Below are 19,734 nucleotides of genomic sequence, written 5' to 3'. Positions count from 1 at the left end.
ATCTTGAGCAAGAGGTAAAATCCCTGCTAGGCTTGTTAGACTGGCTGTGACAAGATAGAGGGACAGGGGAATGGCTGAAATGACCTAGAAACTTTCTGGCCTTTTAAACTTTCTTGATAGACAGGTGAGAGGAGGGCCAAAGAGAGAGCTGTGTCTCCTTTTATTCCCCTCCCAATCAACCAACTTCCGCCCAAGCCAGGGATCTGTCACAACTCGAGAGGTGGAAATTCTGGTTTCCCTTGCCCAGAGCTCCCAGTGCGGGCTTCGCCACTATGGGTACCTGGAGGGCCGCACTCCTGGCCCAGCCAGGCTGAGCCTCCCGTCCCCCACTTCTGGGGTCTGGGGGCCCTCCCTTCTTCTTTCTCTTGGATGGCACCCCCTGCCCAAGAGTCTGGATACCTGGGTTCTATGCTGTGGCTGGCTCAACGGTACGTGAGATGTGATGGCTGACTGGAGGGGTGGCAGTCCAAGGGGAGGATTATGCAGAGACCAGGGAGACGCACAGCAGCAGCACTAAGACCAGAGGGGGGCGGGGAGCTGCAGAGGCTGGGAGACGACCAACCGCTCCCTGCCCTGGGCCACTTTCCTTGTGATGCTAGTAGCCAGCCTGGAGGGCTGGTCTCCCATCTCCTCTCTGCAAGAAGAGGCCTGTAGGCCTCAGAGTCAGAGAACAGAGCAGGCCGATTCAGACCTGGTCTTCTTGTTTGGGTCATCAAAGGGCAGGGCTGAGTACAAGGCCCTGGTTATCAAGAGATCTGAAAGCGCCGGGAGAATCAAGTCTGAAGAACCTATATTGTGAGTGCAGGAAGCTGCTCCCTAGAAAGTCCTGGAGCCAGGACCAGGCAGTGGTTTGGGATCTGGGCTATGGGAGGAGGAAAGGCAAAGAGTAGATAACAAGAAGGACTTCCTTGAGAGTAAGGTGAGGAAAGGCAGAGCCGGGCTATTGGTGGAAAGAGATCATAAGGGATGGGGAAAAACTGGACTTCAGCCCGGAGGGGAGAGTGGGGCAGAGTGAGCCTGTTAGAATGATGGAAGTGAGACTCTCTGAGGGCACGCTGGAGAGGAAACTGGCCCGTTCCCCTAGCATCCCCCCCCTGCCATACACACTTCTGCTGCCTGGGGCTCTCTGATTGGTTCCCAGGGGGGATGTGGTAAGGACGGCTCACCCAGAGAGTACCCGGTGCCTGTTTCCCCAGAGACGTCCAGTGACAGCCCCTGGCTGAGCATGGCCCTTCCAGCCCTGGGCCTGGACTCCTGGAGCTTCCTGGGCCTTTTCCTCTTCCAGCTGCTCCTGCTGTTCCTGCCACCGCCGACAACTGCGGGGGGTGAAGGGCAGGGACCCACACCCAGGGTCAAATACTATGCAGGTAAGGGTTTGATGATCAGGAAGTAGGGGATGGCAGCCCCGGGCTGGAGGCGGGTGGAGGAAGGAAAGAGAGAATGGAAGGAGAGGGGTAGGAAATTGGACTTGGAAAAACCACAATAGATAAGTCATGGAGAGGCAGAGGGCGTCAGGGAGAGAGAGACAGCCAGAAATAGAAATTCAGGCTGAGAAAGGAGTGAATGATGAAAATCACTTGGGGGAGAGACTGAGGACAGGGAGGTGAGGGGAGCAGGAAGCCAGGGGCGATGTGCCTTCTGGTTCTCCAGAGCTGGTGATTTCTCTTTCCCTCCTTCAGTGTCACTGTTATCAAACTGGGCACTTCAAACCCATAACTGCTTTCATGCCCTCAAATGCCCCAAGGACATTTGCGGCTTAAGGGAATCCGTGGACCGGGTGACCCAGGACACAAAGTGCACAGATGATGCTGGACCATGCTGTGTCCAATACTGTGGACACCAGGAATATAAGAACCCAGAGTAGCCTTGCCGGGATATGGGCCCTGGGACCCTGTAGGCACAGTTTGACTGGTTTCTTACTGAGGCTGTGGGGGCTGCTGGCCCTCTACCTCCAAGGAAAAGACTCAAGAAAGGACATGGGCCCTGTCGGAGTTGTAGGGGCAGGGTCTCCTGGGCATGGCTGAGTCTTTAACATCTTTCTGGGGCAACGTGGTAAAGGGAATGCATGTTGCCCATTGATGGAAGGGCCTCCCTTGTGTTAGGTGCTGGGATTACAGCATAAACCCTGCCCCCAAGGTGCTGATGGTCCCCAGGGGCAGGCAGGTGGGCCGTCACACAGCCATACTCGAGGGTGATCAGTTCAATGACAGAGGGGTTTATACAGCTCTGGGGAGGCCAGCCTCTCTGGCACCTTGCCCCAACTCCTCTGCGTGGTTGGTGCTAATATTCTCTGCGCCTCCGGAGCTAACAGCTAGCTGATCAGTCCTCTAATGCAAAAGTGCAAATGTGCTCATGAGAGAGGGAGAGTTTGAGAAGCTCATCTCTCTGCGCCAGGGGACCTATGTGCCAGGGGACCGGCCACACACGCCCACCTCTGCCACATCGCAGTGATGGCGAGACCTCAGGGAGTCTCCCACAGCCAGCCGAAATCCCCAGTCCAGGTGATATCCAGGCGCCTGCAGGAAACTCGAGAAAAACATTTTCTTTCTGTTCCACCTATGGCAGAGGTTCTCGTGGTGGAAATTTCCTGTAGAGGAGGGAAGGAAAGTGGGGCTGGTGACTGGGACAGCTGCAACCCACGGTTACTCTGACACATAGTCCTATCTACTTCTAGCCTTGTCTGTGGCTGCCAACACCTTCCTGTCTGTCTATCTGCTCTCTGCCCTCCCCACCTGTGAGGACTGACGTGTCCTCCCCAGCCGCAGCCCCCTAGGCCTGGAAGAACATCCCCTGTGCCTCGCTTTATTTCCTGTCCCTTTGTCTGTCTCTTGAGTGTGGGCCGCCCTCCTTCTGTCCCAGGCTGTTATTGCCCTGTCTCTGGTTGTCTTTCCTCTCCACTATGAGCTCAGCACCCCATGCTCCTAGGCCGTCAGCAGGGTCGGGCAGAGCAGGGACCTGCTGCTGAGGAGGGGGTCCGGCTGCGAGGGCTGGGGGGAGCACACTCTGCCAACCCTTTCCTTTCCCTGCTTTTCTCTCAGAAATCAGCTGCTTGCCCACTGCCTTCTCATCACTCACCCCTTCTCACCACCTCTCAACAGGGGATGGACGCAGAGCTCTTAGCTTCTTCCACCAAAAGGGCCTCCAGGACTTTGACACTCTGCTCCTGAGTGATGATGGAGGCACTCTCTATGTGGGGGCTCGAGAGGCCATTCTGGCCTTGAATATCGAGGATCCTGGGGTGCCAAGGCTGAAGAACATGGTGAGAGGCCAGGGAAAGGGTGAGGGCTGGAAGTGAGGAGGGGGCTGACAGCTGCCCTGGGCCTGGGCTGTCTGTGCATGGATAACTACCCAATTTGCTGTCATCTATAATCAGCAACGATTAGCAGTTCTTTATTTTTTATTTTATTTTATTATTTTACTTTACAATACTGTATTGGTTTTGCCATACATTGACATGAATCCACCACGTGTGTACATGAGTTCCCGATTAGCAGTTCTTGGTATAGACATATACATGTATGATTTTTATGACAGACAAGAAACACAACAGTGGCCTCACACTTCATGGGTACCATGAATACTGGTTGAATAATACTAATCGCTAAAATGGCTGATATGGAAATTGACAAAGTGAACGTGAAAGTTGCTCAGTCGTGTCCAACTCTTTGCAACCCCGCAGATAGTCCATGGAATTCTCCAGGCAAAAATACTGGAGTGGGTGAAGGGGATCTTCCCAACCCAGGGATTGAACCCAGGTCTCTCGCATTGCAGGCAGATTCTTTACCAGCTGAGCCACCAGGGAAGCCCAAGAATACTGGAGTGGGTAGCCTATCCCTTCTCAAGGGTCTCCTTCCCGACCCAGGAATCGAACCAGGATCTCCTGCATTAGCAGGCGGATTCTTTACCAGCTGAGCTACCAGGAAAGCCCCAATACTAATTGTTAAAATGACTGATATGGAAATTGACATATGAGAGAAACATTGACTCAAACTATATCAATAATGTGATATCCACCCACTGGAAGATACCACTGAAGCTTCTGTGTTAAATTATAGTCACCCTACTCACAGGAATAATGTGAGGGAGAAAGGGAGAGGGAAGGAAAAGAGGGAGGGAGGGAGCAAGCAATTACTGAGCATCTCAACACAGTCTGTGTTGCTCAGTGTGTGGTCTGTGGGCCACCTGCACATATGGGATGCGGATTAAAAATACCGTTTCTCTGAGGTGTGAGGAACTGAAAATTTTTTAACAATTTCCCCAGGAAGTGTGTTTTGTTTTGTTTCCAGCTGCTGCTTTGTATACCATGCATGGCATTAGGTGCTTTACATACAGAAATCTGTGCCATTGACCAAGATCACTCAACCAGTAAGTGGCTGAGTCTAGGTTCAAGCTCAGGTCTCATTCCATTGACCACGTTCTTACATGGAGCTGTGTCCTCATGAATATCAGTATCATTAGAGTAATAGCCAGGGTCACAAAGTGAGGTTCTTACAGCCTACCAGCATGCAACTAACCATTATGCCTGCGGGTGATTTCACACCAGAGCCAAGGAGGGGGTAGCAGGTCGGAGAACTCAAGATCTCATTCCCTTCATCTCCCCTCTCCCAATGCCCTACTTCAGATACCCTGGCCAGCCAGTGACAGAAAAAAGAGTGAATGTGCCTTTAAGAGGAAGAGCAATGAGGTAAGTAGGGGTGGCGATATTGGGGCTCTGGCAGAGAGCCCTGGTGTCCCCAGGCCATCACTGGATGACCTTAGGTGAGGCAGGCAGCAGAGGATGCTTGTTTGAGTGATGGTGTCCTAGAGGATCATGATCACGTGGCCTGCTGTTCTATGGGGACTGCCTCAGCATTGCCCAGCCCTTCTCCCTACTGGCGAGTGAGGGAGCAGTCCTCCAGGGGCCGGGAGTCTGGGGCAAGTGTCCTGGAGGCCTGAACTGTCTCTCTCCCCCAGACACAGTGTTTCAACTTTATTCGTGTCCTGGTATCCTTCAACGCCACCCACCTCTACGCCTGCGGCACGTTCGCCTTCAGCCCTGCTTGTACCTTCATTGTGAGTTATCTGGCCCCGGCTCTCAGGCCCCACCTCACCTCCACCCCCAGCTCATCCTCTGCAGCTCTGAAAAACTCTGGTGTTGCAGCCCAGGGTCCTTGTGAGCTTCCGAGCTCCAGGTCAATTTTCCTCTGCACCCTCTACCCCTTCCTCCCTCAGGTCCCTCCTTTCCTTTCTCTGGCGTTCTGGCCCCCCCCAGCCACGTTCCCCCCTCTAGGAACTCCAAGACTCCAAACTGTTGCCCATCTCGGAGGACAGGGTCGTGGAGGGGAAAGGCCAAAGCCCCTTCGACCCCACCCATAAGCACACGGCTGTCATGGCAGGTGAGTGTCGGGTTCCCTGGTCCATCCCGACGACTGCTTTCCCCGGTCACTCTGTGACACAGGGAATCTGACGATTTCCTGAAAGGCAAGAGGACAAAGGGAGGGGAAGCCAGGAGCCTCAGAGCATAAAATCAGAGGGAGTATCAGGTACCCCAACCAGTTGAAGCTGCCACAAGGGATGCACAGAGGTAGGAGGGTCCTGGAAGGGTCTCAGACAGGGAAGAGGCCTGAGAGTCACCATTTGTTCAACAAGCAGGCTCTGTATGAACAGCCCCTCTGGTGTGCCAGGCATTGTGCTAGGAAACGTAGGGATTGCAAAGAGGAAATCATGGTGCTGTGCCCTCCTGGACACAAACCATCACTCCCCTCACCCCTTGGCTTCCTGAAGCTGGTGGCCTTTGACTGAGTGGGACCTTGAAAGACAAGTAGATGGGCAGGGAAAGTGTTCCAGGAAGAAAAGGGTAGGCCCTCATGTATAGAAACAAAACAGCCATCCTGGGGGAACAATGAGTGATTCTAACTGGCAAGTGGTTCAGCTGGGTATGGGAGGCAGGAGCCAGAGAAAGGCTGGAAAAATGCCAAAACACGGAAGGCCATAAGGCTGGCCAGTCCCTGTGGGAGAAGGACCTAAGAACGGTGCTCAGGGTGGGCTGTGAGCTGGGCTTTGGGACTCCACGGGAAAGCACAGAACAAATGAAGCAGGCCGCAGACTGCTGTCAATGCTGACCTCAGTCAGAGGCAGATCTGAGAAGCGGAGGGGCACCCTCCAGCTGACAAGGTCCCCCCTCCTCTCCTCACATTAGATGGGATGCTCTTTTCCGGCACCATGAACAACTTCCTGGGCAGTGAGCCCATCTTGTTGCGCACTCTGGGATCCCAGCCTGTCCTCAAGACTGACAATTTCCTCCGCTGGCTGCAACGTAAGGATCTCAGCCCCACCCAGCACAGGTCTGGCCCCCTTCCCCAAGTCCCGGAGACCTGGCACTCTGAACTGCTGTTAATTCACTCAGCTCTCAGTGGTTGAGGCGTACTACATGCAAGGCGATACTGCAGGGAAGACAGAGCTCCTGTCCTGGGAAGGTTTCATCTTTAAAAAAAAAAAAAACTTTAATTTTTAAACAATTTTGGTTGCGCTGGGTCTTCGTAGTTGCGCAGGCTTTTTCCCTCTGGTTGTGGCGAGCGAGGGGCTACCCTCCAGTTGTGGGCAGCGCATGGGCTTCTCATTGTGGTGGCTGCTCTTGTCGGGAAGCGCAGGCTCTGGAGCAGGCAGGCTTCAGTAGTTGCAACACACGGGGTCGCAGCGGTTGTGGGTCTCTCTGGCTCTGGGGCACAGGTTCAATGGTTGAAGCCCACAGGCTTAGCGGCTGCATGTGGGATCTTCCCTGACAAGGGATCAAACGTTTGTCTCCTGCATTGGCAGGGAAACTCACGAAGCTTTCATCTTATGGAAATAATTAAAGTACCTCCCCTCGCCCATGGCCTCGCCTCGACCAGCCGTGGATCTGGGGCATAGTACCTGCTGGTCTTCAGAGTCAAGAGTTTTCCCAAAGGGGAAACCAGGACCCCTAGGTGCTCCATCTCTTAGCCTATTTGCCCTTCCCCTGCAGCGGACGCCTCCTTCGTGGCAGCCATCCCTTCCACCCAGGTGGTCTACTTTTTCTTCGAGGAGACAGCCAGCGAGTTTGAGTTCTTCGAGAAGCTTCACATTTCCCGGGTGGCCCAAGTCTGCAAGGTCGACAGCCTGGTGGGAGGCGGGGCTGGCCGTGGAGAAGCCAATGGGGGAGATGGCAGAGGCGGGGCCGGGCGCTTAGGGCCCAATGGGGGTGAGGGGGCGGGTTAGAGGGCGTGGTCACGCGTGGGCAGGGGGGGGGACCCTCTGACTCTTAGACTGCGCCCCTAGAATGACGTGGGTGGCGAAAAGTTACTGCAGAAGAAGTGGACCACCTTCCTAAAGGCCCAGCTGCTTTGCACCCAGCCGGAACAACTTCCCTTCAACGTTATCCGTCACGCTGTCCTGCTGGCAGACAATTCCTCCACCGATCCCCAGGTCTACGCAGTCTTTACCTCTCAGTGGTGAGCAGCTAGGCGAGAGCGTGGGGGTTGGAAGTGGGATTTGGGGTCAGCCCCCATCTCGCCCTGGCCCGCCAGGGAGGGTAGGAACTGATGTGAGCGAAGCACAAACTCCGCACTTCACATATGAAGACATTTGATCATCACCATCTCCCAGGAATTTGACTCACGCCCTTAATGTAAGGGCTCAATGTAGATAGGGAAAATAAAGCTCAGAAAGGTTCTTATTAGTTTATGTCCTGCCTGGTTCCAAAAAGGATAGGAGGCAGCTTACAAAAGGCAAACATTAAAATAAAATAAACCTATGAGGAAATGGACATAAAAGGAGAATAAGAGAACCCAGCGATCGAGTCAGCACGTTACAGATGTTTACCACTTATACGGTTGGGGATGTTGGGAGACATGTAGCTGTGAACTTCCTAGTGGTCATAGCATAAAGCGAAACACCATCAACAACATAAGATGAAAATAAAGGCTTGCTTGGAGGCTGAGACTTATTTGTTGTGGTCTGGCTCCCACAGCTTTCAGGTGTCTGCTGACAATGTATCAGGGACCAAAGATATCTTTTGTAAGCAGGGTCTGGTATCTGTGGCTTCCAGGCCGAGAATATGGTTTATGCCACAGTCAGGTTAAAAGGAAACAATAGAGACAGAGCTTTTGTCTCCACAGACCAGGGCGGAAGGAATAAAAATAGTCTCGTAGTTGGGTTCTGTTTGGTTATCTGAGGACCGAGAATGCACTGGACCCCCAGGGAGGAGAGCTTCATCTGGAGCCTGTCCGGGAGCTGGCTACATTGCTTCTCCCATAGAGGCTCAGTCTGGGCAGGCCAGGCGGGTGACGCCCCAGGGCCTGAGCCCAGATTAGTTCTCATTAAGGATAATCACACCTCAGATCCTAAAATGGGATAAAGTCTGGGACTCTCCTAGCTCTTATCGCCTCGGCTGGGGACTGACCCAGCCCTTCATACTTCTCCCCTTCTGGGGTTTTTCACCAAAAGCGGGCCAAGGTGGGAGGGGGAGCTTCCTGGTGTAGCACAGGACGCTACAGACAACATCCCCTCTGGCTGTCTCCAGGCACCTTGGTGGGACCAGGAGCTCTGCTGTCTGCGCTTTCTCACTCAAGGACATCAAGAATGTCTTTGAGGGGAAGTATAAGGAACTGGACAAAGAGACTTCACGCTGGACTACTTATGAATATCCTGATATCAGTCCACGGCCAGGCAGTGTGAGTATCATCCACGCCACTGAGTAAAGCCCTCCTCCCCAGGACATATAATATGCGTGTCAAAGCACCTGTCACAGCATAATAGCCCCATAAATGCTAGTGCTCCCCACACCCCCAAGTCTTGTCTGCTCAGATATTCACCCATTCCCGCTGCCCACATTCCACATCCATGGTGTCCAACCCCATCCTAAACACAGAATAGCACCCCTGCACCCCAGCTAAGTGCACACCATATACTTGGGTATATCACTGAAAAAACAAAGGCGCACAGGCTGTGCCAAGGACTTTCTTGGGCCTCTTCATCTGCATTTCTTATTTAACTTTTGTTTTTGGATTGGAGTTGTATATGTACAACATTCGAAGAAGATTTACATGGTTGGTTACAAACAACAGCCCAGTTTCCTCTCTTCAGCACTTTTTCTTCTCTAGAGACACCTTCAACTCTTTTAGCTGATTCTTTTGATTTTATCCCCAAATCTCAAAATATGTTTATTGCTATTCCTTGATGCTTCCATTTCAGGCAGCATCTATTGAATTCCCATTGTGGATGGTGAAGATTTAACTGTGTCTCCCCATCCCCACCCCCAACTCAGCAATGAGCTGGATCTAACTCGCAGCAACTAGCAAGAACCCTTTGCGCATCTCTTTCCAAATCCGAGTTCAGTAACATTACATTGATAGCTTGAAATTAGCCATGATGGGAATAATGCATTATGGAAATCAGCAAAATCATCATCTCAGAGCAGCCTTACCAACACACTGCTATACCCACCTCTTATCTCCTAGCATTGGTTTATAGTCAGTTTGGTCAGGCCAGTATTTACATTATGATTCATTACTCACAGCTGAGCCATGTAGTAGGCCATGATTATTTTTCCTTTTTGCATAATTAAAAAAATTTTCCCTGGGGTTAGTAATTATCTTGATTTTTTTTTTTTTGCTTTGTTTTCTAAGCTCTTATCTTTAATTCAACCCCAAACTCTACCTCAGTTAGCTGAATCTCTTTTGAAAACAGACCCATTTGGTAGTCTAAGAGTTTCATTTTCCTGGAAATCCCTTCTATCTGCTGCAGTCTTGACTACGTCTTTGTCTCATGTACATCCGGAGCACAGCTGCCATCCTGGAAGCTCCCTTCCTCATCATTCTGGGCATTCCCTTTTCCTCTTTCTTGTGATAATCTGGTGTTTCTTGCATCCCACAACTTCCTATTTTTTCTTTCTTCCACTGTCTTATTTTAGTGGAGGATGGGTGGGTGGGTGCTAAGTTGCTTCAGTTGTGTCTGACTCTGTGTGACCCTATGGACTATAGCCTGCCAGGGTCCTCTGTCCATGGGATTCTCCAGGCAAGAACACTGAGTGGGTTGCCATGTCTTCCTCCAGGGAATCTTCCCAACCCAGGGATCAAAACCTTGTCTGTTATGTCTCCTACATTGGGAGGTGGGTTCTTTACCACTAGGGCCGCCAGGACAGCCTCTGTAAATTCCTGGAAAGGAATACACAGCAGGTAAATTTTTTTGAGACCCTGAATGTCTGAAAATGTCTTCATTCTACATTCACCTTAGATAGTTTGCCTAGTTGTATCTATTTTAATTCTAGGAAAAAATAATCTTCCTTTCAGACTTGGAAGGCATCCTCTATTATATTCTAGCTTACAGTGCTACTGTTTGAGAAGTCTGAAGCTATTCTGATCCCCAAAGCTTTGAATATCTGTTTTTCCCTCTGAAATCTTGTAGTACCTTTTTTGTGTTGCTGGTTATTTTGAAATTTCATGATATTGTGCCTTGATGGGATCTTGTTCACTTATTGCCTGGGCGTTCACTTTGCCCCCTATTAGGCCTGGAAATTTAGTTCTTTCAGTTCTAAGAAGTTTTCTTGAACTGTTACCTTTTCATTTAATACATGTTTTTTAAGGTCACCTGTCACTATTGTAGGCAATGAAGACATAGTAGTGAAGGAAACAAAAAACTCTTTCTTCATGGAGAGGATATTCTGCTGTTGGAATGCTTTCTCACTTCCTTCTGAACCCCCTGGATTGGTTGGTCCTATAACTTTTAAAATCCTTTTTAGAAATTTTCCCAAGTCTTTGGTTTTGTTCTACTTTCTAAGAGAGTATCTCAATTTTATCTTCTGATCCTTCTGTCAGATTTTAAATTTATGCTAACATATTTAATTTCCTAGATTTTTTGAGCTTTGTATATGTCTTATGCTGCTGCTGCTGCTAAGTCGCTTCAGTCGTGTCCGACTCTGTGCGACCCCACAGACGGCAGCCCACCAGGCTCCCCCATCCCTGGGATTCTCCAGGCAAGAACACCGGAGTGGGTTGCCATTGCCTTCTCCAATGCATGAAAGTGAAAAGTGAAAGTGAAGTCGCTCAGTCGTGTCCGACTCCTAACGACCCCATGGACTGCAGCCTACCAGGCTCCTCTGTCCATGGGATTTTCCAGGCAAGAGTACTGGAGTGGTATGCCATTGCCTTCTCCGATATGTCTTATAAATATGTTCTATTATAGAGAATTTTAAACATATAAAAACTGGACAGAATAGTATGCTGCTGCTGGTGCTGCTAAGTCGCTTCAGTCTTGTCTGACTCTTAGCCACCCCATGGACTGCAGCCCACCAGGCTCCTCTGTCCATGGGATTTTCCAGGCAAGAGTACTGGAGTGGGGTGCCGTTGCCTTCTCTGACAGAATAGTATAATGGACCTCTATACACCCATCAGCCAGCTGCAACTCCTCGCCAGTCAGACCACTTCATCTCTACCCCACTCACTTCCCCTCTTATTTTCTGAAGCAAATTCTGGGCATCATTTCATCTGTGTTAGTTTCCTATGGCTGCCATAACAAATCACAACAAACTTGGTGGTGTAAAACAACAGAAATTTATTCCTTCACAATTCTGGAGGCCAGGGGTTTGAAATCAAAGTTGCAGTCAAGGTTGGGTCCTCCTGGAGGCCCTGAGAGAGAATCCGTTCCGCGCCTCACTCCTGCCCTGGCTGGGGCGGTCTTTGGCGTTCTCTCACTCCAGTCTCTGCCCCTGCTGTCACGTTGCCTTATCTCTGCGTATCTCCTCTTCTCTTGTGAGTACACTTGTCGTTGGATTTAGAGCCCATTGTGATCCAGAATGAGTCATCTTGAGACTTTTAATTATATCTACAAATACCCTTTCGCCAAATAAAGTCACACTCCCAGGTTTTCAATGGGCATACCTTTGGGTGGCTACCATCCATCCCATTACCTCATCCATAGTGATTTTAGTATGTATCACCCAAGATAAGGGCTTTGAAAAAAATAATGTATAGTTCCATCATTACACCAAAAAAATAACGCATGCATGCATGTTTAGTTACTCAGACGTGTCTGACTTTTTGTGATCCCATGGACTGTAGCCCACTGGGCTCGGGATTTTCCAGGCAAGAATACTGGAGTGCGTTTCCACTCCCTTCTCCAGGGATCGAACCCAGGTTTCCTGCATTGCAGGTGGATTCTTTACCATCTGAGCCACCACGGAAGCCCCCCACCCTGCCCAAATTAATAACAGTTTCTTAATCTAATATGCAAAGGTATTCAAATTTCTAATAGTCTCATAGATATCATAAGGGTTTTTTTTAAAAAATATAGTTTGTTTTTGAAATCAAAATCCAAATAAGATCTGTAAATTTGGATTGGTTGTTCTTCTCAGTCGCTTTTACTCTATATGTTCCCTTTCCAACTTCTTTCTTTCTCTTACAATTTATTTGTTATATAGAATTTCCCGCAGTCTGGGTCTTGATGATTTTGCATCGCTGTGGTGGAGTTTAAGTATTTGCTGTTTGGATCTAGAAACTTGACCATAAAAACTTGCTCTTAAAGTTAACTTTGGGAAGCAAAATAAAAACTTGTATTTAGTTTGGTTTTCTTTCAGGACATTTATAATCTCTGGCCGCATTCTTTGGAATAAGAACTCCTCTTTTGAAGCATTATGTATGTTCTTGTTTCATGGGTATGCTATCTTCATAATTCTCTCTCTTAAGGTAGTAATGATACTTTGCTGTGAAGTTTTCTTTTCTCTGAATCATTTGTTTCCTCTTAAGTTTTATTAATTTTTCCCCATGTCACTGTTTGTTTATATCTTTCATGTCTATGGTTTCACTCACATATTTGGTCATCCTTGGCTATCTACTCATAGTTAAGAGCGAGGGGACCTTGAAGCTATGAAAACTCTGCACGCTGGGTGACTTGGCAACTTGAACTCCATGATAACTCCACTGAGAATGGGCTGGCTAGGCTGCTTTACTGGAGACCTTCAATATCAGTATCTTTAAGTCTTTCCTTTTGGGCCTTTCCTGGAACAGATTCTTCTGGTCTTCTCTTGGAGTGAGGCGGTCTGGCTCCTGGGATCTGGGGAAGAAAGGCTTCGGGTGGGGGAAGAGTCTCAGCAGGTGCTGTGTCTACCTGCATTTAATCCCCTGCCTTCATCATGGTGTGTCACCCCTCCGCTGTCCTCCAACCAGAGTCCTCTCTAGAGAATAAGCCCTCCAGTCCTGGGCCAGGGTATGGAAGGGACAGTCACTCAGCTGCATGGAGCTGGGACGAAATCTGCCTGTTTCTTATATAGATTTTCAAATATAGCCTTTCTTTTGCCCCATTTCCAGAGGGGACTGAGGCCACTAATTTATGAACTTCAGAAATTCTGCCTTATAAATCAGAATTTAAGCCTGGGCTGGCTTAGAAAGATTCTTTTTTTCCTGCTAAGTCTTTTCCCTTTTGTTCATTTGCTTTCTAGCTTCCCAAATGTGGCTGCTTCTGCCTCCTCTCATGTTCTCACATGTCTTTTTTAAAAAAAATCCCTTTTGGAGGATGTGAGAGTAGGTACCTGTGCTCATTCTGGCATCTAAATGAGATACAGATGTTATTACGTCACTTTACAGATAGGAAGTTGCGGCTCATAGAGGTAGGGTAACTTGTCTGAGGACACAGCACGTAGGTGACGCAGCTGTGGCTGGCTTTAAGACAGTGCTGTTAGAAATGGAGGACAAGAATCGTGACCAGTGATCAGGACACAGGTGTCCCAGAGCCACAATATGCTGTTGTTGGCAGGGCCTTTCAAGAACAGCCGGTCCAACCCCCTCATTTTATGGGTAAGAAAAAGAAGGCCCAGAATGGAGAAGGGACTCTCCCCGAGTCGTGCATCCAATTCATGCCAAACCATGATGCAGAATACTCCCTGCTACACCACCCCTTTTTGTGACAGACTGCAGTCCATTATTGACTCTGTGAACATTTATTGGGCCCCAACTGAGTACTAGGTCCTATGCTAAGCCTGGGCCTACAGACATGAGTTCAGGGTGGTCCTTACCTGCAGGGGATCCTCACCCTACTTTCTGCTGGTGGCTGGGCATCCTTGGTGACGGGGATGATGGATAGAAATAATGACCACTAACGCTTATCAAGTACTTACTTCATGCCAAGTACTGTTCTAATTACTTTTCATGTAATTCGCTTGTATCCTCATAGCAAGTCTGTGCTGTGTTGGTAATAGGCCCATTTCACTGTTAAGGAACCTCAGACATGCTGAATTCAGATGCTGCATTTTAAAGCCAGGCAGTGCCAGAGTGCAGCTTTAATCACAATCCTGAAATGAGGACTGCCAAGAGGGAGGGAGGCAAAGGAGATTAGCCAAGGGGGAGGGAGGGAGGGAAGAGGCCACGGGTGGGTTGAAGGGAAGGAGAACGCTGACCTGATCTGCCTCCTTCCCTCTTCAGTGCTCCGAGGGCCCCTCCTCTGACAAAGCCTTGACCTTCATGAAGGACCATTTCCTGATGGATGAGCCAGTGGTGGGGACACCCCTGCTGGTGAAGTCTGGTGTAGAGTACACATGGCTTGCGGTGGAGACAGCCCAGGGCATCGACGGGCAGAGCCATCTGGTCATGTACCTGGGCACCAGTGAGTAGAGGGCTCCAGGGCACCCCTCAAGGGACTGGAGCCAGGGTTGCAACTCAGGTTGAGGGGGGAGACCTTTGAGTTCATTCACTCATGCATTCATTCAGCAAATTCTTTTTTTAATTGGATGATAATTGCTTTATAATATTGTGTTAGTTTCTTCTGTACCACAGTGTGAATCAGCTATACGTATACATATAACCCCTCCCTCTTGGACCCCCCACCATCCCACCCCTCTAGGTTATCACGAAGCAGCAAATATTTATCTGAGCACCTGCGCTGTGCCTGGCACCCAGCTAGGCTCTGAAAATCTAGCAGGGGAACCAAAGAGCCCCATCCCTAACTTTTCTGAACTTTCAGTCTGGTGGGGTAGAGAAGCATGAAGGGTTTTGGTGACCTTAGCAAGAGCTGTTTATTTATTTATCTTATGGGGGGAACCATGCTAGAAAGGTGCAGAGTAAGGGAGGATGGAGGAGGAGTGTATAGACTTGGAGGGGGAGAAGATGGGCAGGAAGTAGAGGGAGCTCTTAGGTGAAGGCTTTTGTGTTTTCTATGAAGTAGGAGAACACAAGGTCATGAGTGGTGGGGACTGAGGGATGGAAAAGGCAGATTTGAGAAGAGAGAAGTAGATTCAAATATTCTTTGTGGAAAGAAGGAGAGACGGTCTGTGGGGGGATGGGGAAGATTGTGAAGCATATGTATTGAGGGCCTGGCTAAGGTGGATGACCTTGAGCTTTAGTAGAAGCAGCCCATCAGGTTCATTCTTTCTTTTAGGACGTCAGCTGTGCCTATATTGAGTACACAGTCGAGAATGAAACAGACAAAAAGCTAGCTCCTTTTGGAGTGCATGGAGACAGACAATAAACATACTGAAGGAGTCAGTTACTTGGCACTTTACGAGATCAGAAAATAAATAGAACAGTGTGATGGGGTGGTCAGGAATGCTTGTTGGGGAGGTGGTAATTTTTGAAAGGGTGGTTGGGGTAGACCTCACTGAACTTTGAGTAGAGACCCTTGACAGAAGTGAGGGAGGCTGGTGATGTGATTTTCTCCAGAAGTGATTAAAAGTCCACATATCCATGAAGAAAGGGGATAGTTCGGTTCCTCTAGGGCTGGAGTTTGACCAGGCAGTTTCCAAGGAAGGACTGAGAGGCAAGGGATTTCCAGCCATTTAGGAGAGCTCCGTCTCCGTGGCAACGGAAGGAAATGGTCTGACAGATCTGTGTCCAGTGCAGACTTCAGAAGGAACTTTCTTTCTTTCTTGTTTTGGCTTCAAGGCATGTGGGATCTTAGGTCCCCAAGCAGGGATCAAATCAGCACGCCTTGCTTGGAAGCCCAAAGACCTAACCGCTAGGCCAGCAGAGAAGTCCCAGAAGGAACTTTCTGACAGCTAGGGGAGGCCATCTGGAGTCAGAGAGCAAGCATGAGAGGCTAGGTGCTTTCAGCTCTCTCTCTCCACAGGCACAGGCTCCCTCCACAAGGCTGTGGTGAGTGGCCACCACAGTGCTCATCTGGTGGAGGAGATTCAGCTGTTCCCTGACCCTGAACCTGTTCGCAACCTGCAGCTGGCCCCTACCCAGGTGGGAAAGGGCCTGACCCTCAGATGGGGTCTCCAGGGGGGCAGGTCTTGGGTGCTAGGTCCTTACTAGGTGTGGCAGGGTGACTTGACAGGCTTCATCTCTCTTCCAGGGAGCAGTGTTTGCAGGCTTCTCAGGAGGCATCTGGAAGGTTCCTCGAGCCAACTGTAGTGTCTACGAGAGCTGTATGGACTGTGTCCTTGCCCGGGACCCTCACTGTGCCTGGGACCCTGAGTCTCAAACCTGCCGCCTCCTGCCCACCCCCATCGTGTGAGTGCCAGTTACCCAGGGTGTGCGTCTGGGTTCCCTCTTTCCAGATGCTATGAGGTTGGTGCAAAAGTAATTGCGGTTTAGGGCTGTGAATTTTATATCATTTTAACTAGGCTAAAATACATCTTTATTAATCAAAATAGGAACTGTTACAATCAATACATTTTTTGCCAACAAGAAATAAGTTGGTTTATTCCCGAAGCATAAAAATCTGTGCTTCAGGATTCGATGAGCTCTTGGAAACCATTTTCTGCTGGTTGTGGAAGCGTTTTCCCTTCAAAAAGTTGTTTGAAGAAGTGGTAGTCGGTTGGCAAGAGGTCAGGTGAATATGGTGGATTTGGCAAAACTTTGCAGCCCAATTCATTCAGCTTTTGAAGTGTTGGTTGTGTGGCACGTGTTTGACTGTTGTTATGGAGAAGGGGCCCTTTCTTTTGAACTGGCTGCAGGTATTGTGGTTTTCAGTGCATCCCATCGATTTGCTGAGCATGCTTCTCAGATGTCCTGGTTTCGCCAGGATTCAGAAAGTTGTAGTGGATCAGACATTTAGTGGTTGGACCACAAAGAAGCTCCAAAGCACTTCTCAAAGCCAAACTTGCACCAAAAAAGGTCCTGACCAAACAATGCCCATGACCTCTTCTTGGTGCAGGTTTGGCTCTGGGAAGTGCTTTGGAGCTTCTTCTTGGTCCAACCACTGAGCTGGTAGTCACTGGTTATAGTATACAATCCATTTTTCTTTTCTCATCACACATCACAATCTGATCGAGAAACGGTTTCTTATTGTTGCATAAAATATGAGGAGACAAAACTTCAAAATGACGATTTTTTTGATTTGTGGGCAGCACCTGAGGCATTCATTTATTGAGCTTTTTCATCCTTCCAATTTGCTTCAAATGCTGAATGACCACAGAATGGTGGACATTGAGTTCTTTGGCAACTTTTGGCCATCGCACTCCTCATCTTCAAGGCTCTTGTCTCCTTTGCAAAACTTCTGGAACCACCATGCACTGTACGTTTGTTAGCAATTCCTGAGCCAAATGCGTTGCTGATGTTGCGAGTTGTCTCTGCCGTTTTACGACCCACTTTGAACTCGAGTAAGAAAATTGCTCAAATTTGTAAACATCAAGTAGTAAGTCATTAGCAAAAAACATAAAGCAAAAAATATACATTAAAATGATGTATACTATAACCACATTTATTAAGAATGTATTCCAATATCAAATGGCAAATTTCAACAATGCAAAAACTGTAATTACGTTTTCATCAACCTAATACTAATGCATCTCCTCCAAGACAACCCCCAGCCTCTGGGGTCTCCTCCAGGAATGGAGTTGCACTGTTGATCTGTTTCAGGCCACCCTGGGCTTCTCATCCCCTGATCTCTGTTCTACCTTGTCTCCCCGACCCATCTTTCTCCCCACTGCACTTCCCTCTCTTGCTCCCTCCTCTTCCCACTCTTGCCTGTTTCAAGGGATAATTTTTGCTTTCCCTCCTCAGGAAGTCCTGGAAGCAGGACATGAAGCAAGGGAACCCAGAGTGGGCATGTGCCAGTGGCCCCATGGGCAGGAGTCTGGGGCCCAGGAGCCGCCCCCAAATCAGTGAGTGTGGGGCCAGAGAAGGTGCAAAGGCTAGGGAGGACTTCCAGCGGTGGAGACACTCCTGCATCAATTTCTCCCCTCAGCATCTGCCTGGCTTGGGAACTGAATACCCAGAGTTGGGATGGATTTGAATGTCAGCTGTAGGGCGGAGGGATAGGAATTCTAAGCTGGGATTCAGGATTGGGGTTGAAATTGGTTCTGGTGTCAGAGCTGGAGTTAGATGGACTGGGGGTTAGTTTGGGGCCCAGACTGGAGACAGGAAAGGGGTCAGAGCTGAGTTTAGGACTTGAAATAGTTGGAGACGGGAATGGGGCCCCACATGTCGGGGCCTGCATTCTCCCCTTAACCTTTGGCCCCTTTCCTTCCCCTGCAGTTAAAGAAGTCCTGGCTGTCCCCAACTCCATCCTGGAGCTCCCCTGTCCCCAGAGCTCGGCTCTGGCCTCTTACCACTGGAGTCACGGGGTAGAAGCCGTCCCAGAGGCCCCTTCCACAATCTATAATGGATCCCTCTTGCTACTTCTGCGAGACGGGGCGGGGGGTCTCTATCAGTGCTGGGCCACTGAGAATGACTTCTCATACCCTGTGGTCTCCTATTGGGTGCACAGTCAGGACCAGCCCCTGGCCCTGGACCCCAAACTTGCAGGCATTCCCCGGGAGCGCATGGAGGCTCCGCTGACCAGGGTTGGCGGCGGGGCCGCCCTGGCTGCCCCGAAGTCCTACTGGCCCCACTTCCTCACCGTCACCGTGCTTCTTGCCCTGGTGCTTTCAGGAGCCCTCATCACCTTCCTTGTATCCCCGTTGGGGGCACTCCGAGCCCGGGGCAAAGTCCAAGGCTGTGGGACCCTGCCCCCCAGGGAGAAAGCCCCACTGAGCAGCGAGCAGTGCCTCCAACCTCCCAAGGAAAGCAGGACCTCTGCCAGTGATATGGACGCCGACAACAACCTCCAGGGCACAGAGGTGGCTTAGACTCCGGGTACAGGCTGGGGCTGTTGGATAGGGCAGGGCACGCAGCTATTGGCTGGGGAGCTGGGAGCTGCTCCTTCCTGACTAGGCTGGGAGTAGCACCAAAGACCGCTTTCCCCCCACCAGAGGACCTTCTCCACCATTCTGTGCCACTGATAGCGCTCAGTGAGGCTGGGCACAGCAGCCTGGCTCCCCTCTGTGGAACCCGCTTCTACCAAGCATGTGGCCTCTCTAAGGGGGGCTGCCCCAGACCTGGTCCAGGCCGTGAAAGGAGGACCCAGAGAGGATCCTTCAGTTCTGGGCATCCTGGGACCGTCCAGAGACATACCGCTGCAGGAGACCCTAAGCCAGCAAGCGCGTGAGCACACCACACCTGGAGGCTCCACTCTGAAAGCAGCTGCCTCCCTGGACACCAACACTCCCCAGGGGCTCGCCAGGACTCTGCAGGGAGCCGCTCCCTCCAGCTCCCCCATCAGCTCTACTGGGAGGTGTTTCCACAAGTCTCACCTCCTTCCATCTTGCTTCAGTTGGGGCACACTTAACTCCTTCTGGCCTGACTGGAACGGCAGGGGTAATCTGAGCCTTGATCACTCGTTTCCCTGGCTGACCCCTGGACTCTCTTCTCTCCCCTCTCCTCTGTTTTGGAATTCAAAACCTGCTTGTCACAGACAATTTATTTTTTATTAAAAAGACAAAGCTTGTGACTGGTGCTGTTTTTTGTCAGAGCAGAGCACTCCAGCCAG

General features: G+C 50.0%; 1 protein-coding gene across 1 annotated transcript; it reads left to right on the top strand.

Moving 5' to 3' along the window:
* Nucleotides 1-1,225: 1,225 nt before the first annotated feature.
* Nucleotides 1,226-19,603, top strand: SEMA4A (semaphorin 4A). Its single transcript, XM_068965955.1, has 14 exons — nt 1,226-1,367; nt 3,099-3,259; nt 4,622-4,684; nt 4,954-5,052; nt 5,270-5,375; nt 6,179-6,295; nt 6,983-7,107; nt 7,276-7,448; nt 8,519-8,669; nt 14,409-14,589; nt 16,048-16,166; nt 16,276-16,433; nt 17,928-18,028; nt 18,402-19,603. Exons 1-14 carry the CDS (start codon nt 1,226-1,228, stop codon nt 18,992-18,994), a joined length of 2,289 nt encoding a protein of 762 aa, XP_068822056.1. The 3' UTR covers nt 18,995-19,603.
* Nucleotides 19,604-19,734: the final 131 nt, after the last annotated feature.

The sequence above is a fragment of the Capricornis sumatraensis genome, chromosome 2, assembly GCF_032405125.1.
Source record: "Capricornis sumatraensis isolate serow.1 chromosome 2, serow.2, whole genome shotgun sequence".
Lineage (NCBI taxonomy): Eukaryota > Metazoa > Chordata > Mammalia > Artiodactyla > Bovidae > Capricornis > Capricornis sumatraensis.
This window is presented reverse-complemented; position numbering and strand designations above follow the sequence as displayed.